General features: G+C 36.8%; 1 protein-coding gene across 2 annotated transcripts; it reads left to right on the top strand.

Annotated features, from left to right (window-relative positions):
- The first annotated feature begins 4,724 nt into the window (after nucleotides 1-4,724).
- Nucleotides 4,725-19,406, top strand: LOC110784786 (5'-3' exoribonuclease 3). 2 transcript variants are annotated; one of them, XM_021989231.2, is made up of 23 exons: nucleotides 4,725-5,142; nucleotides 6,781-6,883; nucleotides 6,960-7,036; nucleotides 7,126-7,317; nucleotides 7,423-7,542; nucleotides 7,648-7,710; nucleotides 7,789-7,932; nucleotides 8,055-8,219; nucleotides 9,623-9,700; nucleotides 9,820-9,906; nucleotides 10,267-10,521; nucleotides 10,626-10,721; nucleotides 12,545-12,640; nucleotides 14,009-14,079; nucleotides 14,679-14,807; nucleotides 14,875-14,951; nucleotides 15,555-15,595; nucleotides 15,681-15,755; nucleotides 15,864-16,021; nucleotides 16,804-16,920; nucleotides 17,018-17,093; nucleotides 18,233-18,480; nucleotides 18,603-19,406. In XM_021989231.2, exons 1-23 carry the CDS (start codon nucleotides 4,942-4,944, stop codon nucleotides 19,180-19,182), a joined length of 3,249 nt encoding a protein of 1,082 aa, XP_021844923.2. In that variant the 5' UTR covers nucleotides 4,725-4,941; the 3' UTR covers nucleotides 19,183-19,406. The 2 variants fall into 2 exon arrangements, with proteins under 2 accessions (XP_021844923.2, XP_021844924.2); XM_021989232.2 differs by having other exon boundaries at nucleotides 4,771-5,142; nucleotides 16,816-16,920.
- Nucleotides 19,407-24,573: the final 5,167 nt, after the last annotated feature.

Here is a 24,573-nt window from a genome sequence, read left to right as displayed (position 1 = left end):
ATACAAAAGGTTACTGACAGGCTAAAGTCGTATCACCTAATCAAAGATAAACCTAAAATCACTAGCTAAATAGCAAGGGAAGTCAGGATCGAATCCACAGGGAAATATGTGTTCTTTCTACTATTAAACTAAGGTCTAGACTATTGGGAAACAAGTAAATGATTTGGGTTGATTATTAAACTACGACAATAATTAAACAATGAGGAAATCAGATATTAAAAGGTCTAGGGCATAGGTTCACCAATGAACAACAATCCAAGATGATAAACAATCAATAATAAACAACTAATGGGCTCGTTAATTCTAAGTTATTGAAATGACATTATTGAAATTGCAATAATATCGCATTTTAATGCATAAGATATTAAAAGGTCTAGGCATAGGTTCACCAATGAACAACAATCCAGGATGATAAACAGTCAATAGTAATCAATAATGCAGTTAATTAGACTAGCATGCTCTCTCGAATCGATACTAATCATAGATTTAGAATTAACGGGCTCTCGCTACGTATTAATCCCTATTCTACCTATTGAAACAAGCCTAAACATCAAATTGCATCTCTCGAATCTTAACTTGATATTGCTAGACTAATACAATTAGACCTGCGCAAATCTAATCGCAAAGTAAATGGAAGCAATCAATAGGAATTAACAGCTAATACCAACAATCAACAATAATTAATCATCCCTTCATATTGGTTCATGGATTCCCAAAACCCTAGAATGGAACTACTCACACATATTTAAAATAACTAAGACAAACATATTAATTGAAAACATAATTCAAATAGAATAATAAAGCAAAGAAAGAATTAATACCTAAGTGTTTAGCGACAATTCAGAGAAAAACTAAGTAATGAAAATAAACTAAGTGTTTAAAGCTAGGAAATAATATGCCTAAAACAAATAACTAAGAGCTATATTTATAGTGTTTCCTAAAACAAAAAGAAAAATCGGAAATAACTAAGTGAAACCCGCGCTGGGGTTGTCGTCGCCCGGTCGGGCACACATCCGCCCGCCGGGCGAGCAGCTCGTAACCCGCCCGTCGGGCACATGTCCTCCCGCCGGGCGGATTTACACAATTCCAATTTCATCAACACGCGCCCGGTCGAGCTCCCTTCGCCCGCCGGGCAACCATTCGCCAGCCGGGCGCGCGTACAATCTGCACAGTCTCCTGTCTTCAAAATGGCATATCTCCTTTGTTATTCGTCCAAATTAGGCGAGTGGCCACCTTTTGGAAAGATCTTGAAGTCTAGAATCCAACCCAATTAGAATCACTTCATTTGGAGTTGTAGAACTTGATTTATGATCAAAAGAGTAGACGAGTGCTGGTTTTCTACTTCTTTCACTATTCGCTTTGCTCGAAAACTCTTCCAACTCAATGTTTGTGCTCTCGAAAGTACATAGTCTCTTGTACGTATTGATTCAAATGAGTAGGAAATACACAAAAATATGCTAATTCCTACAATGATGAACCTGAAACTACAAACACACTAAAAGGAGCACATTAGTACTAAAATTCGCCCCGAAGAGCTCATTTGAGACCAAAAAGTACTAAGGGACGGGGGTAAAAGCACAATAAAATATGAATATATCAGTTATATCACGCTTAAAAAAGATAATTTTGGGCAAATCGGCCTTAGGTTCCCTTAATTAACTTTAAAGCAAAGTGACCACGTTCAAGTAGCAAATACAATGTTCTAATTGCATGTTTCAACCGACTTAGTGTCATGATTAGGATTCCATGAAAATAGAACAAACGCAAGCAATACAAGGAGCTCCTAAAGAATCAATCAGTTTGCAAATGATATCAACGGTTGATCCTCAAGATGGTTGATCCTCAAGATGGTTGATCCTCAAAGTGGTTGATCCTCAAAATAGTTGATCCTCAAAGTGGTTGATCCTCAAAGTGGTTGATCCTAAAGATGTTGATCATAAAGATGGTTGATCCTCAACGGCTGATCCTAAACAAGTTATTAAGGGTGTTCCTCATATATTATGAGGATCATCAATGTTCCGGAGAAGGAACAATGCATGAAGCGTACAAGCGAAGCTTCAAAAGGTGCCAACATGAAAGCTACAACATATGAGTTTATGTTTAGATTTTGTGTAAGTATTTTAATATCGTTTATGCATAATATGGAACAAAAGGAACACGTGCATTTTAATACGTTTTGAGAAAATAGTTTTTGTGAATAAAATAAAGTTTTATAAAGGAAAAATCTTTGGAAAATAAATAAAACGATTTCAATAAAATCAACACGTAGAAAGTTCATAGTCCTTGTCTAGTATTCGAATGTACTTGAAAAGCTTGCCAAATAAGTGGTTCGTTCCCGTGCCCGAATCTCACCCATTCGGTTTCTAAGATTCAATGCCTTATCCAACAAGAGTCATACTAAGGTCCTCCCAAACCGGACCCTTAAAAAATGTTTGGTGATAACTCCTTCAAAATTCAAAATCTCAAAACCCGTAGGGATACAAAAGTACAAAAAAAAACCCTACACACCCCTTCTTCCAAATCCTCCCAAAATTCTTGTCTAGTTGAAGCATCTACTCCTGCTTGTGGTCCATAGGCACTCACAATAGTTACAACGTCATCCTCTATCACAAGCTTAATACTAATAATTCGATCACTTTTTCGAGACACGTCCACTACAACATCAATAAATTATCGGTCAATAAGGACTCTACACTTTAATAATCAACTAAAAATATGATCGTAAATTAATAATTTATCAACCATAATTGAGTAGTTATTTTTTATTTTTTTTCAGTTTCAGCTGCTACTTTAACCAAACATTTAACCGTTACTTTGACAGCTAACCTCAACCGCTACTAGTTGAAAACTATCCACTACTCAGACCCACTACCTGCTATTCAACCGCTAAAATTATCCACAACCGCTAATTTTGCCGAACTGGAGGACCTTTAATTTCCATCAGTCCATCACTACGTACCAATGTACGTACCATCAACCATTATAGAAAAATTAAAAAAAACCCTAAAAAACCTCTCGCCGCTCTCCCCTCCGCTCTCCTTTCTAGGGTTTATTTTCTTGGTAATTATAGGCTAGAAATAGTCTAATTTCTTCGGAAATTAGACTATTTCCGACCCTTTCTCTTTATTTAATTCAGTTACTATCTCTAAAATTTAATAAATTTTCACCATATGGGCGGAGTTCGTCCTTGTTCGTTAGTCTCCCTGTGGTGGAGTTAGTTTTAGTATGTCTGGTTTGTCGTAGAATTAGTTCGTTGGTAAAGTTTTATGCGGAATCGCGACAAATATCAATTTTTCGATTACATCCAGATGAATCAAATAAAAATCATTATCGTGGCTACAACAAATCGTTAGACTCTCCCTCTGAAAAGGCTGCATGTTCCAGCGGAGACGTTCTACCGTGCAAGATCTATTCAACGATTGTAGTTTTGATGAAGTATTTGATTCAATTTGTCATGTATTTGTTAGATCCTTGTAGATGTCGTATGACTCTTTATTAATGAATTAATTTTCCTTAAAAAAAAAGGGTACCATCAACCATTGGGTAAGTACTCCCACACCGCCAGAGTCACAGCCGTACAATAATACGGAGTAAGGCCATGTTCTCTTCACCTTGTCATTGTTACTTATTGAATCAGATCTTATTAAATCATACCAGACCAGACCAGCAACATTCAGACCAGACCAGACAAGACCAGATCAGACCAGCAATATTCAGAGCAGACCAGACCAGACCAACAACATTCAGACCAGACCAGACCATGAATTTTTAATTATTTATTATTATTATTATTTTAATTATAATTATAATTATAATTATAATTATAATAATTAAAAAAATTATTACTAATAATTAATAATATTATAAATTAATAATTAATTATTATTATAAATTAATAATTAATTATTAATTATAATTATAAATATAAGTACTCCCTCCGTCCCAAAATTATCTTTCTGCTTTCCTAAACGAGCGTCCCAAAATTATCTTCCTGTTTCTAATTTTGGCTACTAAGGTCCTCACTTTTTCATGTACTATATTAATTAAAATTGAATTGAAATCCCCACCCATGTACTATATTCCACTTTTCCCAGGTACTATATTCTCTTTCACATGTACTTTATTCCACTTTTCCATATAACTCAATCATCATTTGTACTTTATTCTACTTTTTCATGTACTATATTCCACTTTTCTTAAAATCCGTGTTTTTGGTCAAACAGGAAGATAATTATGGGACGGAGGGAGTAATAATTAATAATTAGTTATAATTAATAATTAATTATAATTATTAATAATTAATAATTAATAATTAATAATTATTATAAATTAATTATTAATTAATAGTTACCAATTTTTAATTATTAATTAATAATTAATAAATAATTATTAATTAATAAATAAATAATAATTTTTAATTATTCATTATTAAAACTTAGGTATTAGTTAATTTTTATTAAGTAGTCATTAATTATTAAAAATTAATTTTAATTATTAAATAATTTATATTTATTATTTATTATTTATTATAATAATAATTAGAAAAGTTCAGACCAGACCAGATCAGACCAGACCAGCATGAATCAGACCAGACCAGACCAGCATGAATCAGACCAGACCAGACCTACATGAATCAGACCAGACCAGACCAGACCAGACCAATATGAATCAGACCAGACCAGACCAACAAAATGAAAAATCAAACCAGACTAGACCAGACGTAGAGAACAGAGCCTAAATATCGAGAGAGCACACACGCGACAGTGCGCGCGCGAGAGGGTAAAATTGTCTAATCGTCCTTCCGCTCTCCTTTAACCTACCTCGCCGCCGCGAAACCCCGCTTCTTTCTTTCTCTCTAACTGAAACCGTTATTTACAAAAATTAGGGTTTATCTCCGGAATCTAGGGGTTACGACGTTGCAGCTGAGGTGATTCTGCTGCAATGGGAGTTCCGGCGTTTTATCGGTGGTTAGCGGAGAAGTATCCATTGATTGTGGTGGATGTTATCGAGGAAGAAGAGGTTGTTATTGACGGAATTAAGATTCCAGTTGATACGAGTAAACCTAGTCCTAATCTCGAGTATGATAATCTTTATCTCGATATGAATGGGATTATTCACCCTTGCTTTCATCCCGAGGACCGGGTAATTGTTTAATTTTCTCTGCCATTTGCTTAAATTTATGCTATTTGAAGTAGATTTTTGTTGTTATTGTTATGAATTTGGGACTTTTGTTTTTGTCGTTGTTGAGTTTATGCTAATTTGAGAAGTCATCGTAGATTTTAAGTGCAGGAGAATTGGATTAGTTGTTTTTAGATGGGGCTAGGTGGCGTGCTGCTAGAGATTACAATTTTATGATTTGGGGTAGTTTGCTATCGAAGCGAAATACGGATTGCTTGAGTACTAGTGGAGGCTTTTGATTCCTGGGGAACTGTTTGCATATGGTTAAGTTGTGTGGGGCTGTAGATCATAAATTTGTAATTGGGGTGATTTGCTTTTGGTGCGGATAGGGATGCTTGAATGTATGGAGTGTGATATTTTTTAATTTTCGTGGAATATTTTGCGTGTGCTATATCGCTGATGTAGATTCTTAGTGCTGGAGAATTGAATTAGGTGTTTTTAGCTAGGTTATTTAATGTGATGATTGGCACAATATTCAAGTGTGCTAAAGAACATAGGTAATAGCTTTTATGAGGATGTTTCCAGAGGTGGGGTGGGGGGTAACAATCTGTTATTTTTTTTGCCTACTACAATACATCCATCAGCTTATTAGTGACATGGTAGAATGTAGGTCAGTGAGATTGTGAGACTACGGGGGAACTGGGGAAGGCTTCATGCTTCAGAGGGGAATACTCTGGAACACTTAAGGTGGTATGCATGGTAAGGGAAGAGTGCAGAGACAGACAGTATATTTCCATTTCTTTGCCCGGAGTACCAGCAAGCATAGTCAGTGACATTGGGGCGCTAAGTGTCCTGATCTTGAATGCTTTCTGAGATGATCGTTGAGACGTGATTGATTGTTTGCAGATGCCGATGCCTTGATGTGTGAGGATTGTATTCACAATCATCTATTCATCGCCTTCGCAACATTTTCATTAGTAAACCACCGGAAGAAAGTCGAAGAGGCTTATATATAATATAAGCATGTAATTTTCTTGTACTTTTGGTACTTGTATTTGACCTCTTTCTTCCTGTTAAATTTTTATGTCTGGTGGGTAAGGCTGTGGGGGTTGCCTTTTTTTTTCAAATTGTCTGGTCTGGTTGCTTCAGAAAGTCATTTTTAGACTTATAGGTTGGTTGTTCACTGTGTTAGAAGTAGAAGCTTGCGTTTGATATAAAGAGGTAAAGCAAAATTTGGTGTTCAAAATTTGATTTTTTTTTTTATTTGTGAGTTTTCTTCTTGTACTGCTCTCTTCATAGTTGGAAGGAGTGCAAAAGCGTTGTGAAATGGTTCTGATTGATTATCAGGAAAAGGCCAAAAGTTTCCTCACTTTCCTTTGCTGATGTTTGAATATTTCTCATAACCCTTTCTGGGTGTGGAGGGTTTCAATTTTCATAATGGTTGTTATCTTTACCATGGTTGGACATCTTCTTCGCTTATGTCTTTTAGATATTTTCTGAGTGGCTCATTTGTGATGAGCCTATTTGAGGCCATCGATGTTTAATTGTAAAAGCCTTTATATCCTTTTTGAGCAGATCTATGCTTTTCAGTGATCTATTTGCACCTGCTAAGTTTCTTTGCATTTTCAGTATGTTTAATTTTTTCCCCTTCATTTTATTCAGGCTTCTCCGGCAACATTTGAGGAGGTGTATCAGAATATGTTCGACTACATTGATAGGCTTTTTAACATGGTTCGTCCTAGAAAGCTGCTATACATGGCGATTGGTGGGTTTATTGATCTTTTTCTATTTGCGTTATTTGTGCATTAGCATTATACTGATACTACAAGAAATGCTTTCAGATGGTGTTGCTCCTAGAGCCAAGATGAATCAGCAGCGTTCTAGGCGTTTCAGGGCTGCTAAAGATGCAGCAGAAATTGTATGTAATCGATATACTGGTGTGTCTGGATCTTCTTCATCCTCGAATTATCAACTTGCTCACCGTGTATATATTATGGTTTCTTTTAGGCAGCTGAAGAAGAACGTTTACGGCAGGAGTTTGAACAAGAGGGGAGAAAGCTTCCTCCGAAAGAGGAGTCACAAACTTTTGATACCAATATTATTACTCCTGGAACAGAGTTTATGGCTGTGTTGTCTATTGCATTACAATATTATGTTCACCTCAGAATAAATAATGATCCAGGGTGGAAATCTGTTAAGGTACTGCTTTGAAGTTTAATGCTTTTGCAACAATTCAGGAATTTGCTAGTCTGGAGTATTTGGTGGTTGTGCAGGGGATTTATAATTCTTTGTGGTTGATTTTAGGTTATATTATCTGATGCAAATGTTCCTGGGGAAGGGGAGCACAAGATTATGTCATACATACGCCTTCAACGGAATCTTCCTGGCTATGATCCAAACACACGCCATTGTTTATATGGATTGGTATTATCATTTGCACCATTTTCCATATTTTACAAATATGTTACCAGCACCCTCAAATAACAGTTAACATGTTTTTTTTTTTATATTTTATAATTATTTTGACAGGATGCAGACTTGATCATGTTGGCACTGGCTACCCATGAAGTTCATTTTTCAATCCTAAGAGAGGTATACTGTACTGTAATTTTGCTCCTTCACTATGTTTTTTTTTGTGGTATTCCTTTTAAAATTTTATTGTCAATGCAGGTTGTTTTTGTCGCCGGACAGCAAGATAAGTGCTTCATATGTGGTCAGGTTGGCCATTTAGCAGCAACTTGCGAAGGCAAAGCAAAGAGGAAGGCTGGTGAATTTGATGAGAAAGGTGCTGATGTTGCTAAGAAACCTTTTCAGGTTTGCCGTTTTTCCCCCTTTTCAGAAGTAACTAGGCTTTCCAGGCAGTAGAAAAAAAACCTTTGTGCTCATTTGTGGTTCTGAATTACAATATTCTCTGTAACTTTGAGCTTTGTTTGCAGTTCCTGAACGTGTGGACTCTCAGGGAATATCTGGAGCATGAGATGAGGATTCCCAATCCTCCTTCTAAGATTGATTTCGAGCGCATTGTAGATGATTTCATCTTCATCTGCTTTTTCGTCGGCAATGACTTTTTACCTCACATGCCTACCTTGGAAATCCGTGAGGTTTGTATACGATGTTTCTCCTTCTTTTGTTGCATGCTAGTGAAGTTATTCAGTAGCATATCAATTCTACCTAGGGCTGAGCAAAACTATCCGAAAAACCAAAAACCTGAAACCCAAACCGGTATCCGATCTGAAAAAGTGGGTACCTAAACCAATATGGTTATCGGTTCGGGTACCCGATCTGAAATTCGGGTATTGGATATTGGTTACGGATATCGTTTTACAATTAACGGGTACCCGATAACGATCCGATAAGCCCTTTTTTTTAAGTTTTTCTCAATTTAAATATTTTTTCAAAGAGCTCAAAATCCTAAATGTTAATAATAAATGTATAATTTTAGTAAATTGTAATTTCATTAGTAATGTAGTCAAAATCATGTGTTAATGTTGGTATCTAGTATTGAATAATATTACAATCTAGTTATAAAGTCTATTTTTTCCAATTGGATATCATAACGATTAACGGGTACCCGGCATCCGATCCGAAAGTTTGGGTACCCGAACTTAACGGTTCGGTTCATGGATATCAATTTTTGCATTATTGGTTATCGGTTACCCGATCGATAATGCTATTGGTTCGGGTACCCGACCCATTTCTACCCCAGCCAATATGATAAGCTTTGTAATTGAAGCATGTTCTGGCAGCTCTAATTTAGTGTGGCAGCATTAGTTGTCCTATATAATATTTGAGACTGCTGCAAAACGTGTCAGTCCAGAAAGTGTCGAGATTGCACTTTAATTGGTCCCTGCATTGACCAGGTTCAGGGCTACAAAATGATGAGCTTGGTAATTGAAGCATGTTCTGGCAGCTCTAATTTAGTGTGGCAGCATTAGATGTCCTATATAATATTTGAGACTGCTGCAAAACGTGTCAGTGCAGAAAGTGTCTTGATTGCGTTTTAATTGGTACCTGTATTGACCAGGTTCAGGGCCACAATATGATAAGCTTTGTAATTGAAGCATGTTCTGGCAGCTCGAATTTAGTGTGGCAGCATTTGTGGTCCTATATAATATTTGAGACTGCTGCAAAATGTGTCAGTGCAGAAAGTGTTGTGATTGCACTTTAAGTGGTCCCTGTATTGACCAGGTTCAGGGCCACAATAAGCTTATTGTGCACCCTTGCATAAGTCAACTCCCTTTTTACTTTTTTGAGTTGCTGTTTTTACATAATTATTTATTTTGTAGTTGCTCATTTATGTGTTTAAGTTGTCATTTTTAGAAAGAGCAACTGAAAGTAATAAACACAGACTTTAGCAAATTAGCAGTAACATAATTTACTTATGCAAAATGACTCCAGATCAGATCCATATTGGTTAATGCTGTTGGTTTGTCTTATACAAGAATATTAGCACCGCCTTTATTTTGGAGTCTCTTATTCTCCATATGTCTTTTCTGTCAATCAGGGTGCAATAAACCTGTTGGTGGCTGTGTATAAGAAGGAATTTCGTGCAATAGGCGGATATTTGACCAATGGAAGCAAGGTATTTAGTTAATTGGTTGCTTTTGTTAGTAGGCTATCCATAAATGGCAAGTATCTGTTTTTGTTGCTTCTTGCGGGGATGAATTGTTGAGCAACATTTAAATCTTTCTGTATGTGCAGCCTGATTTAAGTAAGGTTGAGCAGTTTATTCAAGCTGTTGGATCATATGAAGACCAGATCTTCCAGAAAAGGGGTCGGTTACACCAGGTTAGTTCTTTCTTTCTACAGCATTCTGGTGGGATGTCGTGGTTGGGTGGGTTATTGACTTATTGTGATAGAAGGTGTTGATATCATTATGCTCCCCAACATCTCTTTCATTTTTGTGTCACGTATCCCTACAGGCTTGGAGGACCGAAATAGGAGATGTGTTTGTTCGATCAATCTATGCCATTGGCGTTGCATTGATTGGTCGGTCAATAACTCTGATCTTTGGATGTAATTACATTGAATTGTTATAATGTGGTGTATTTGGTTAAAGGTGTTGTGGTTTTGAGAATGTTGTCTTGGGGGGAGCCTGTAATCTGAAGTTTGCAAGTACTGAATGAGCTTTATTTATTTATTGTTCAGCGTCAAGCAGAGAGGATAAAAAGAGATAAAGCACATGCCAAAAGAGGAGATGATGTGCAACCCCAAGTCGAGCCTGAGTCCTTAGTCCCTGTTTCACGATTTAAGGGTTCTCGCCTTGCTTCAGCTCCATCACCTTCACCCTTTCAGAAGGGACCAGTTGGGAGTTCAGAAAGTAAGCCTCGTAAAGTGGCCCGTACCTCTACGGCAACAATTGGCGCTGCTATTGTTCAGGCTGAAAGTAGTCTTGAAGAGGAAGTATGTATTCTTGCTTTGCAGGCTCACTTCCAAAAAACAATTGTACTTCTGTAGAAGCTGCTGTCTTTATATTACTTGAGATAACTGCATTATTTTTGTGCCAGGCTCTTGACAATATAGAGGATCTGAAAGCAAAGATTAAAGAGTCCATTCGTGAGAAGTCCGATGTTTTTAACTCTGACGTTCGGGAAGAAGATAAGGTTTATTTTTTGATTTGTTATCAACTATTTCTGCCTTGAATTTTTTAATTTTTGTTTTCTATTGTAGTTGTGAGATTTTATTGAAATGGGTAGTTTAGTTGATATGCCTTGTGTAATTAGAATATTCTTCTAACAAGTATTTTTCACATAAAGATAAGTCATATACTCAGCTGGAGTTCGGCAGCTATAGAATCTTGGAATTCCTTTTAATTCTTGTGTTCCCAGACATTTTTTAAAGCTGAAATTTTTGTTTAACAGTCATCATAGCTTATTTGCCACATAGCTATGAATTTTTTTGAGCATTGCCATTGCTACCCTTCATTGTGGTGCGTGCATCCTTCTATCCCTAAAGAGGCTTGAGGAAGTCTCTCTGCATCTACCACGGCAGTAGTTCAATCGCCGATTGATATCGGGGAACTTCCATATTTTTTTATCATGTCATGTACAATTGTTATACGGCAGAATGCTGGGCAGTGAAACATTGTCATGTGCATAAGATGAATGTGGTGGAGATGCGCATGTTACGTTGGATGTGTGGGCATAGAAGAAAGAATCGTTTGAGGAATGAGATTATTAGGAAGAAAGTAGGGGTTGCACCGATTGAGTTTAAGATGATGGAAAATCGTTTTAGATGGTTTGGGCATGTAAACAGAAGATCAAGTGATGCCTCGGTTAGGAGGCTAGAAGGGTGGCAAAGCGATACAATTGCAAGGGGTAGGGGAAGACCTAAGAAAACTTGGAGGAAAGTGATTGAGGAAAATATGGCGTTGGATAGGACATAATGGAGGGAGAGAATATACTTTTGATGACTTCATTTAACTTATACAACTTCCATTTTGACTCTCCTTACTTTTACTTTTACTTATTTATTTATGTTTTTTATTTTTTTATTTACACTTATTCTTATTATTATTTTTATTTTTGAAATGTACTTATTTTACTTATTTATTTATTTTAAACTTTACTTATTTTTATTATCCGTTATAATATGTTTTCTGTAATATATATATATATATATATATATATATATATATGTATATTTTCCCTTATCTTACTTTCATTAATTCTACTTTCTCCCTCTTCCTTGTTTATTCTTTTAACTTCCCGCTTCTTTTTGGTTTGATGGGTGACAATGACGATCTCCTACGACGTTTCATGTTAGCCGACCCAAAACATTTTGGGAATAAGGCTTTGTTGTTGTTGTTGTTGTTGTTGTCATGTACAATTGTTAGTCCATTATTTAACTTATTGCACTTCATAGTTGCTAGTGGAAACACATGTAGTTAATTGTAGAAAGCTTACCTGATTGTTAAGTTGAAATGGTTATAATGCATATTCTATGGTGTTATTTTATCCACAGACAAAACTGAGAAATCAGTTGTGGGAACTAAGTTCTTCATTGGTTAAATCCGTATTCGTTGCATAGATTGCAGTTGAAGCCATTATATGATGAATGCAAACTTTAAAGTATGGCTGCTAGGTAGTTATCTTAGGCTACATATTTATCTAAGTTATCTTTCCTTTTTATGTATTCTCCTCTTCTTTATAATATTGGCATCTCCTCCATTTTGACAACATGGTATGATAATAGATATGGCAGTCAAATTTCTTTGGATATATTCCTAATTGATATATTGAATCTGCTAAATTAATATTCATGCTAAGTTGTTGGAAAGTCAAATTTCCATAATCTAGCAACTTTTAGTTAGCAAGGTTTTGTGAATTGACAGGAAACGCCTATTTGTTGATGCATTATTCTCCGGGTAAAAGAATTTCTTTTGTCATTTTATCATGCTTATTTACATTATTTAATTTTGTATCAGATCAAATTAGGAGAGCCTGGATGGAAGGAAAGGTATTATGAAGAGAAGTTCTATGCAAAATCTTTAGAAGAAATGGAAAGCATTCGGAAGGATGTTGTAAGTTGCATATTTTGTGATACCACTTTCCCTTTTTAGGTTCATGTTTGTTGATTATCCTTGATTATGTTTGGTGTTTATGTTATGGCTTAAAATTCTTGTAGAATGATTCTTATTTTCACTGTCAGGAATCTGTCTGTTGTTTGCACTTGGATTAGCTTTCTTTGCTTATCTCATGGGTATTTTTGGGTGTTACTGATGTAGAATAAATGATTATTGCATTTGAGAATCACAACATTTGCCTCACCTACAGAATTTTGATCCCTCCCTATGCCATCCGGCTGCATTTTGAAACAAACTTGCAGCTCAATGACTATTGAGTGCACATGTCCTGATAATGATCTTTTCTATACTAAGCTAGAACCATTGTAGTTTTAATTTCCTGGAAAAGAGGGAGGGCCCAGAGTGTCCGTACAAACTTTTGACCACCCGGAATCTCCATTACAATTTACAAGTATCATGTATTGTATAATCCAAGATATCCTTTTTAGCAAGTTAAAGTTCTTGGTGTGGTTTAAGAATATTTTCTTAAAAACATAGCAATTTCATATTTGGGTCCTGAATTAGACCTTGCTCAACCTATAGCATATTGCAAAGTTACTAGTTCTTAGCAAGTTAAAGTTCTTGGTGTGGTTTAAGAATATTTTCTTAAAAACATAGCAATTTCATATTTGGGTCCTGAATTAGACCTTGCTCAGCCTATAGCATATTGCAAATTTACTAGTTCTTAGAATTATTTTAGAAGACGCTATGATTTATGATGGGGGTGTCCTTGTCTTTCGTATTATAATGGACTAATTTTTTATGGCTTATTGCTTCCACTCGTTTTATGCGAAGTAGTAGAGTGTCTTCGAGTCAGTGTCCGACTCTTTGGCGGTAGGAACATGTGATACACTCTTGCTTACGGGTAACAAGAGAGAAGGACTTTCGTAAGATTTGGTGTCATGAGCATGCCTAGAGGACTGCGCAAGTTTCATGCATCATGGCAACAATTGAAATTGAGAAAACGTTGAATAACACTAGAGCTGTCCGTAGGTGTGGTTGAGCCGTTGAGGGCTGATTATTTTGCATATTCCACAAACATGATGCATTAGTACTGCAGTGTCATATACAGTGAGAGTGAAGAAGGCTGTCTTGTTTGCATTCTTTTACAGATGAAGTATACACTAGATTTATTTAAGATTGAAGTTGAAATTTCATGAGTGAAAGAGACAAGAATATTCAATACAGACACATTTTCTAACTGGTTTGTGACCTTGATTTTGTTACATTGTTTTCCGTGGAAGTCTTTTACCTACTTCTTGTTTTTTACTGCTTTTGTGTATCTGCCTATCTGGACTACTAGATTGACAAATGTTTCATTTCCAGGTCTTGAAGTACACAGAAGGCTTGTGCTGGGTTATGCATTATTATTATGAAGGTGTCTGCTCATGGCAGTGGTGAGTTTGTTGTCCCTGTTTCAGGTCTTTTGATTTTCGTCGAACATCTAGGTGCCTCCTTCTAGTATCACTATAAAGAGCATACTTTGGAGATTTGTTTGTATCGCCTTTTCTTGTCACATTTGGGTGAATGCTACTGTAAGATTGAATGCGTCTTTAAAAGTTCAGAATTTTAAGTTGATTTTTCAACATCTTTTGCAATTTATACATTTATTTCATCTCATCCATTCCCTGCCTAGTCCCAAGTTATATTTGAATTAATAATGAGGTATTGCGGTTCAACTTCTTGTCACTAAACATCTTCCCCTATGAAAAATTTGCCTAATGATATGATGCTTTAGTAGAACGCTAGCTGAAAAGGGAGGGGATGCGCCTCGTGAATCTGGGGCTAATTTTATGACGGGCAGAGCATATTGATATTTATCTGACTGCCCAAAACTGTCCTATTGTTTTCGTGACTGCATTCTTTGCGCACAATTTGTCGATATTGGGGTGGGTAATTTGCAAGTGTGTTTTTGCTTTTTTTAATAGTACATCTGTTTGTATTTTTAGCTGTTGTTTTTCTTAGTTTCCTTCTCACCTTTAATTTTAATTTTCAGGTTCTATCCATACCATTATGCTCCCTTTGCTTCTGATATAAAGGATATTGCACAATTAGATATCAACTTTGAGCTAGGTTCTCCTTTCAAGCCCTTTGATCAACTTATGGGAGTCTTTCCTGCTGCAAGGTTGTAATTGTTACCTGTTCTGTCTCTTTCCTAGTTTGCTGAGGGTTCTAACAATGATTACTTGCAGTTCCCATGCCCTTCCAGTGACGTACAGGAAGTTGATGAGTGATCCTAAATCCCCAATTATTGATTTTTACCCATTAGGTATGAGTCTTTTGAAGAATGATATCAGTATTATCAATATTTGTGAAGAAATTTCATCAGCTTTAAATTGTTAAAGAGTGAAGCCGCCGTGGTGTTTTTACTATGTTGGTGCTGTTAGTTCAAGGCCTTCATTGCTTAAAACCATCATAGACCATATTTTTGCCGCATACTTTAGCTTCAGTTTTATTTGTCACATTCCCTTTGTAGAGTGGGGATCGTCAGCTCTTGATGGGCCTTAGATCAAGGAAGGGAAAGGGGTCTAACTGTCTAAGTTATGGGTATGTGGTGGCCTATGTCAAGAGGCATAAATCTTATACAGGAGACAAAATCTTATGCATGGTATGGCATAAAGTATGCTTACGGTTACCTTGTTTAGTTGTCTAGGCTAACTGATGATTAATAGATGTAGCATTTTTTCTACTTACGCAAGTTTAGAGTTTCAATAAGTAAATTCTTTACTATTAGATCATGCAAATAAATGATAAATGAATCAAATGGAGATGGGGAAAATAAGTTTGATTGTTGATAAACAGCTGTGTCTTAGCAAATATAATTCTGTTTTGATGTATTTTGTTTGACTATGCATATATGTTCTCCTTTCAGATTTTGAAGTGGACATGAATGGGAAGCGTTTTGCTTGGCAGGTTTTTCTTTTACCTTGGCCATTTATTATACACTTCATGTAATTGTGCCTGTAAAATTGACATTGTTTGCATGGGAATGTTGCAGGGCATTTCGAAATTGCCTTTTATTGATGAAACCCGTCTTCTTACAGAGATTGCAAAAGTTGAACATACGTTAACGGTATGAATTACAGGGTGGCTTTGATAGCCTGGTGAGGGGTTTTGGTTTCAGGACCAGGTTTATTATTCTCTCTGTGAACTTATCATGTTAATCACTGGGTTTTTATAGGCAGAAGAGAAGAGAAGGAACAGTATCTTGTCTGACATGCTGTTTGTAGCTGTATCCCATCCACTGTCACCTTATATTTTTTCACTTGATGATCGTTGTAAGCAAATGAATGAGGAAGAAAGAGTACTAGTGAAAGAACAAATTGACCCCAAGGCCAGGTATGTGAGGGGTTATTGGTGCTATACGAATATTAGATAGGTGTTCTTGTGCTGTGCCTGTTTTCAAATTCTTTTGCACTTCTATGTATATAATGTCTAGCTAAGTGTTTGGCTGAGCTAGTTACAATGATGATTCTAGTCTTATCCTATTTTGTATATCAAGTTGTTTTTCCCATGGGGTGTTGAGCATATATATGGTGCAGATGAGTTTCACTTTGATAGGGACATATTACATATGAACAGTGACAAACATGGTCTTCCCAAAAGATCTCGCCGACAAGTAATTGTTTGATGTCTAATGTATATTGTAGTCCGTGTTAACCAAGTCTTTTCTGGGATATGTTACTCTGACTTACCTTGCCTTGTCACATATCTGAGTCGGATACAAGGTGAGCTTGGATATAGTAAAAACATGGGATAACACCAGGGTGCATAGTACATGGCGGCTGGGATAAAACCCAGACGGTGTGGAACCCCCCCCCCCCTCTCTGGGGTGGGATATCTTATTCTCTTGGGCTTGTTATGGTCATTCTTGAGAAGGGATGTGGTTTTTTGTGGGCATCATTCAGAAGTTAATCAGGTTATTACAGTCCAGGGAAGGGAAGGCTTCGGTCTTTTGGGGAATGATGATGTGTGGTGGCTGTTATGCTTAATAGATCAAGTGATAACTTTGGGACTTACCATATTGTGTACCTTTATCCTGCTATTTTCTTCAATTTAAATTTTACTTTGCTTGTCTATGAGTTTTAAGATCAATTCGCACATTTCCTGATGTGGTTTAGGTCTGCTTGCAGTGGGGGAATGAACGGTTACATTTGCCTTTGTGCTGGAGACCCTTGCCCTCCTATTTTCAGGTCCCCGGTAGCTGGCATGGAAGATATTGTAGACAATCAAGTCATGTAAGATAAAACCTCCTATTTTGTAGGGTGAACCTGTAGAGGGTGATCTATGACCATACTGTCTTCTTGACGATATTTATTCATGGCTTTCATGCAGTTGTGCAATATACAAACTCCCAGAGTATCACAAACACATATCACGTCCACCTCCAGGGGTGAAATTTCCAACAAAGGTAGATACAATTACAGGCTTTATAACTTGCTGTTTTTCGTTGTGTGAAACTGTGAATACACTTTGGTGCTGCTGCTACTGTGGCTTCATTTTAGTACGTTTTTGTATGTTACTTTGAAACTAGTGATTGCTGCATAAACTCTTTTGTAACGTCTGTATAGTATAAAATTGTAAAACCTTTCTTTTTATGGGTGTCTTTGGACCCTGAAAGGTCTTGTGAAGGACAGTAACTGCAGGTGTTTCAAGCAACGAAAATATGTTGTCTGCTTGCCTGCCTTTGAAATTACATCTTGTATGCACTTTTAACGTTTCCATATCTGAATATGAAACAATGGAGGCAATGGTTAATGTTATTGTAAGACAATACCTTCATTTCAACTTGAAGAGGGACTGAGGGAGTACTTACCCAAGTAGGTCAGGGGAGGACCTTTAGCTTCAACAAAATAACGACCATTATGATCAACATGGTTTCACTCGGTTGAGTTGTGACGAGTAACTTGCAACTGTAATGTGTAAAAAGTGGGTTGGGTATATAGATCAGCTTGCACCATCATTCTGGTGTCTGGCTGTTCTAACCTATACAATTTGTGTTTCTGTTATCATGAAAACTGGTGATGGTTCTTTCAGTTTTCTTCTTTTCTGTGGCACAGCATGCCCATCCTAAGTTTTTTCGTCCAACCAATTTTGAGAAAGTCAATGTTGTCCTTTCCTGAATGAAGTATTTAACTTCCTGTAGTGCTGCTCTTTCCGAGTTTGTTTTTATATGTTGCTAACTTTACCATCCAGTGTTGTACCTGGTAGTCTGTGCTTTTCCTTTTACTGCTGTTGACCATGTTGATATTGCTCACCTAAATTTGTCTTTTGGAGTCTGGGTTAGATGGTTCCTTTATTTAAGAGAAGGCACAAAAATTCCTTGTACATGCAAGTTGGTGGCTTGATTAAAAAATTTATTTTATCCTTTAGGAAATAATCTGGTGAATGAATTCCAAGGCAGTTTAAGAACAAGAGAGAACTCACAGGATCCGCTTTTTGCTCACAAGAACAATGGACCAGTTGTTCCTTAAATCCCCCAAATGTGACTTGCAACCCCTTATATAGGCTTCATTGCTGTTAGTGGCTCATATATATATTTTATGGCAGATTGTCTCGATGGGAGATTTGAAAGAACCTGTCTTATGGCACGAGGATAATGGAAGAGGGCGGTATATGGATAATGGAAGAGGGCGGCATATGGATAATGGAAGAGGGCGGCATATGGATAATGGAAGAGGGCGACATATGGAAAGTGGAAGAGGGCGACATATGGAAAGTGGAAGAGGACGGCCTATGGAAAGTGGAAGAGGACGGCCTATGGAAAGTGGAAGAGGGCGGCATATGGAAAATGAAAGGTATAGTTTTTTATCATCCTCACCCAAATATTTAGTCTGAAGATGGAAGATTTGGATCTAAGATGTTAGACAAAAAGCCTCATATTTTTTTTTATGTATATTTTTTTTTTCTGTTTGTCCAGGCCAAACCCCCCTGGAAGCATATCTGGTCGTCAACTTGGAGAGGCAGCACATCGGCTGGTTATTAATAGCTTACAAGTTAGGGCGGATCAGACCGGATATGCCAGATCTCCAGCTTATGGACCTGTGGATTCACATCCAGATAATAGATACTATGGTCAGGAACACAGTGGGATGATGCCACCTCCTAGAGCAGCGTATTTGGGGGCTGGATATCAGCGACCTCCTGCCATGACACAAATCCATCAAAGTCAGCCATACAGTTCACAGTATGGAAGGCCCAATTCTCAAAATCAAAGAAGTAATATTTCAGCTCCCGTTCAGGGATATTATCCACCTGTACCTCAGTACCATCCTGCCGAGCCTGCACCTGGAGCATACCATCATCAGAGTGGCCAAAGTTATGGTGTTGGTGGTTATAATCAGTGGGGTGGACGCCCACAGTCTCACAATGCTGGTAGAGGAGGATATGGTAACGGTAGTAGTTCCCAACAAGGGGGAAACCGTTTCTCAGCATTCGAAAGAGGATCAAGTCGTATGCCACCATCTACTCGTGGTCGTGGTCGTGGTCGTGGCCGGTAGTAAGATTGCTTCAACTTGAGCAAAAGTTAGCTGAGGTGTAAAATACGCAGTTTCAGATGATAGGATTCTGTAGCATACTTCCAGCTTCGTATTCCCTTGATTGTTTTATTTATTGAGTTTAAACATATAGGAGCATTTCCTTTTCCAAGTTGTATTGTATTATTGTTGTAAAATATCTTGGCCAAATCTTGGCAATAAAAATTGAAGCACAAGTATTTTTTTCCCCCCAGAAATGTCGAAACTGCATATCTTAGTTTGCTTTACCGTGTTCTTGAGATGGGAACAATTGTTGTTTTTCATATGGTGAGACTTTGGACTTTAGTGCCTTTGTTAGGTTTTAGCCCCGGGGCCAGTAAAGTTGATTGTTGGATTTAACATAATTTTTATTAAAATGAATTTTTTTTTTTTAGGGAATTTCTCGTTGGTATCATCGTGCTATTTACTTTTCTCATTGCTACCACATTTTACTTTTGACCTTTTCTTTAACATAATTACGGAGATTATATTATAAACTTAGATAGTTTGTTACCGCACTACATTTATTTTTTGAAAGATAAACCAAAAGTTAGGGTAGCCTTCTGGAAATGCCATCTCGCCACATGTCGCTTCATGTATTGTCAACTTTGACATGTCATCTCATGTAATTTTTTTTTTCTTGATCATGAAAAAAGGTTAGTTATAGGTTTTGAACCTATGACCTCTCATTTGGTAAACACATACTTTAACCACTATGCCACAATTCATTTTGACATTCTTTATACGTTCAAAATTATATTAACTCAATATAATTAGAAAAATAGGTTGAATCATTTTTTAATAGTCTCACATCATTAATTAGTCATTGCTTTTACAAGTTACTAATCCTCATATGATAAAATCTATTAAAGAATACTCAAAGCAATTTATATTGTAATGTAAAAATTAAATTAAACTCAAAACAAGTTATATAATTATCTGATTGATCCATATTTCTACTATTCGGGGCATCGCCCGGGACACCAACTAGTTAGCATCTGAATCTTCCATGGACATTGGGCTTGACCTTGTAAAATATTAATGATCAATAAGTTATCACCTTCTATAAAAATATGACGAATGTTATGTTCAATTGCTAATAGGAGGCCGTTACGAAGAGCCATAACTTCCGCAAGGAGAGGAGATGAAGTTCCCAGATTGTAGGATCTACTGATTAGGTTATTACCTAGGTGGTCCCGAATAACAACCCCTGCTGTTCCAGAGTAGTGTCGAACTGACCCATCAAAATTGAGTTTGAGTACACCCGAAGCAGGAGGAGTCCAAGCAACACGTATAGTGCGTGAACGAGGTATAATAGCATTGTGATGAACGGTATCAATCGACGAATCTAGGCATGTGCGCACATTCCATTCTGTGAATATTCTGTAAGCTCTAGTGTAAATTCCCATTATTGAGACAGGAGTCTGTCGAAAAATGTAGGCGTTACGCATTTTCCAAATACTCCAAATAGCTGTGATTATCTTTCGGGTCGGGAGGGTGACATTTTGCCGTAGTTCTCAAAAAAGTGTAATAACAGAAGAAGAACGGAGATGAGTACCAAGCCAACGAACTAAAATATTTGCATCCCGGAATTCTTTAGCTATGGGACAATGAAAAAATAAATGATCTTGTGTTTCGTTTTGAGTAACACAAAATGGGCAACAATTAGGGATATCAATATGCCGATAAGATAAATTATCCTGAGTCGGGAGGCTATTGTGCAGTAATTGCCAAACAAAATTTTTTAATTTCGGAGGAATGTCTAGCTTCCATATCCAGGAGAATTCCCACTTGGAGGGAGAAAGAAAATTATGGGCTAACCATGTAGCGGATTTAACAGTGAAATCTCCAGTGCTAGAGAACCCCAACAGGGTTCGTCTGGTATTTCAGTGTCAGGTAATGGGATACCTTTAATGGTTTGCACAATAACCGGTGAAAGAATCAGGGAGAGGGCTTGAATATCCCATGTGCGATCATTATTGATGAAGTGATTAACTGTTAGATCTAGATTTTGGATAACCGACGTATCTAAGTTCAAATAGGTGACAAGATTAGTTGAAAAAGACCAATTATCAAGCCAGAAAAGGACATTAGTTCCCAATCCTATTTTCCATCTAGGTCCTTTAAGAAGGAGTGGTCGGATTTGGAGGATTTTTATCCAAATCCAGGAGTCCTTCGTATGAGGCCTACATGCAAAAAATGTATGGTGACGCAGGTACTTGGCATGGATTGTCTGTACCCAGAGATTATTGTGATCAGTAATGACTTTCCATCCTAACTTAGCCAAGAACGGCGAGTTAACTGCTGATGTTTTACGCAAGCCTAATCCTCCTTGGTTCTTTGGTTGACATATTTTATCCCATGATTTCATAGGAATACCTTGCTTTTCTGGGGATTGTTTCCAGAACAAGTTTCGATTAATTTGATCTAGAGAGTTACAAGTTGTTTTGGGGAGACGAGCAGTAGTCATAGCATAAGATGGAAGAACCTCCAAGTGGCTTTGAATTAATACTGTTTTTCCAGCTTTAGAAACCAAATTAGAAGACCAACTATTCATTTTTTGTTCTGCTTTTATTACTAGATGTTGGAAATCCTGTTGGGCAAATGACATAGAGGTAAAGAGGACACCTAAGTAACGACCCAAATATGACTTAGGTGTCATACTAAAAAAGTTTGCCAACTGTCGTTTTCTGGGATTGCTAACTTGTTTAGAGATACAATCGAGGACTTTTGAAAGTTTATCAATTGCCCTGACATGGATGAAAATTCTGTGAGAATGTCTCGTAGAGTAGAACATGCTAAAGATTTAGCTTTGCAAAATAATAAACTGTCATCTGCAAAGAATAATCCTGGAATTGTAGGGGCATAAGGGGTAATTTTAATCCCAATTCCATCCTTTTTGATTTGAGAGTGCATAAGTAATATTCGAGATAAAACTTCCATGCATATAACAAACAGAGCCGGGGACAGGGGATCTCCTTGACGTAACCCTCTAGTGGGCATAATTAATGACGTACAGTTATTGTTTATTGCCGGGGAATAGGAAACCGTTGTGACACATGCTTTAATCCACTTAATCCAAGTATCGTTAAACCCAAGCGCTTGAAGGGTAGTCCAAAGAAAGTCCCATTCAACTCGATCATAAGCTTCTTCCATATCTAATTTTAAAGCTATCCACCCGATTTTGTTCTTTGATTTATTGTACATATTGAGTATCTCTTGTAGTAATAAGACATTGTCCTAAATCGCTCGATCATGAGCAAAGTCATTTTGATAAGGGCCAATAATTTTCTTTAGGTAAGGTTTAAGTCGATTAACCAATATTTTGGAAATAGCTTTGTAATGGTACTACATAAACTAATGGGTCGGAATTGATGTTCTTTATTTGGGTGATCCACTGTTGGAATTAGCGTGATAATCGTGTGATTAAGTTGTCGTAATATAATTCCACTATGAAAGAAACCCCTAATTGCGTTGCATATCTCAGTACCAATAATGGGCCAATAGTATTGAAAAAATTTGGTCCAAAACCATCGGATCCTGGTGCTTTATAAGGTATATCAAAAAAGGCTTGTTTAATTTCTTCATCTAAGAAGGGCTTGGTTAGAGCTACGTTATCTTCTGCAGTAACAATAGGTTGTATCCAAGGAATATTTATATTACGATTGTGTGAATATGCTGATTTAAATCTTGTAGAGAATTCCTTAAAAAAAAGTTGCGCAATTTCAGTAGGTGAATCCACCCATTGCTTTGTATCATTTTGCAGTCGGAAAATTCTGGATTTTTTTTAAAATTTTCATCTTCTCGTGAAAAAAGTTGAGAGTTTCGATCCCCTTGAGTTAACCAATTCTTTCCAGCATATTTACCCCACAACTTTTGTCCAAAAGAAAGTAATCGTTCACGTTGTTTTTGGAGTCTGTTGAGGTGCTGCTTAATGTGGTAATTATCTGGGTGGATTTGCATCTGTTGTTCTACATTTTGTAATTTATCTTGATTAAGCGCTAGTTTATTTTGAATATTTCCATATTTCCGAAAATTCTATTGTTTAAGATCTAATTTTAAGCGATATAACTTCTGCATGATCCTGAATAACCTTGATCCTTGATGTTTTTGTTTCCAATTTTTAGTGACAAGAGCTTTTTCTTCTGGGTCTAAAGTCCAAGTGTTTTGGAACCTGAATGACGATAATTTTTGAGGACCTGAATTATCTAAGTGAAGACAGATTGGACTATGATCTGAGCATGAGAAATGTTCGTATGAAAAAGCTGCGTGAGGATATAGCTGTAACCAATCATTGCTTGTTAAGCATCTATCTAAACGTTCATATATAAGATGATTGCAAATTAATTTCTTCCAAGAGAAAGAGGAACCTATGGGAGGAATGTCATTGGCATTAGTAAGTTGAGCAAAGCGTTGTAGTTTTAAACATCGTCGTAAAGTGAGTGGTATCGCACCTTTTTTATCTGCTAAGCTTAAAAGTTCGTTAAAATCAGATTCCAAAGGTGGAGGACCACTCAATTCGCCCTCTAGAATTTGGTCTATTCCTTCCCTGCGCGCGCGCAAATGAGCACCGGCCGCAACAGCAGGAAACTATGACCAATAGAGTTAGATACACCAAGGAATTGTACATGATTGGATCAATTCAGCAAAAGAGTTCCAAAACAACATCTTATCACTTTCTTGAGCTGGAGCGTAGAGACCAAAGAGGGCGAAAGTAAAACATTTAGCCTTATCTACAACAGTGAGGTTGGAAATTCTATGATGAAGGGAAACAATTTGAATATCAGTATTAACCTGGTTCCAGCAAACCCACATTCCACCACAATGTCCTATAGGTACAATAATATGAACATTATCGTAACCTAGTGTTCTCGATAGACACAGACTATTAATATTGGTTACCATTGTTTCGATTACGAAAAGAATATCCGGGTTAAACTTTTTCTTTAAGAAAATTAGTTCACTGATAGTTTCCGATTTCTTAGCTCCTCTCACATTCCAGTTTAAATTTTTCATAATGATTGTGCAAATATATTATACTGCCAAATACTGGTCATATCATAAGTAAATATTCTGGTACAACAACCGATATTAATTCGCATTTCAAATAGCAAGTACAATCCCCTAAGGGGTTGAGTATTTACCTGTAGAAGTACTATTAAGACAATATATTTCTGTTCACAATAATATGGGTCATAGTATCTGAGATACTTGGTCTGTGGCCTGTGATAGGCTATTTTCCTTCTGGACTGATGAGCCCAAATATAAACAAAAATCTGCCTTACAAGATTGTTTATCCATGTAACCGAATTAGATGTGAAGTACTTCCACCAATGCCGAAGAAGGATTGTACTGTATAGGCTTTGGAGATTGAAA

This window comes from Spinacia oleracea, chromosome 4 (genome assembly GCF_020520425.1).
Source record: "Spinacia oleracea cultivar Varoflay chromosome 4, BTI_SOV_V1, whole genome shotgun sequence".
Classification (NCBI taxonomy): Eukaryota; Viridiplantae; Streptophyta; class Magnoliopsida; order Caryophyllales; family Amaranthaceae; genus Spinacia; species Spinacia oleracea.
This window is presented reverse-complemented; position numbering and strand designations above follow the sequence as displayed.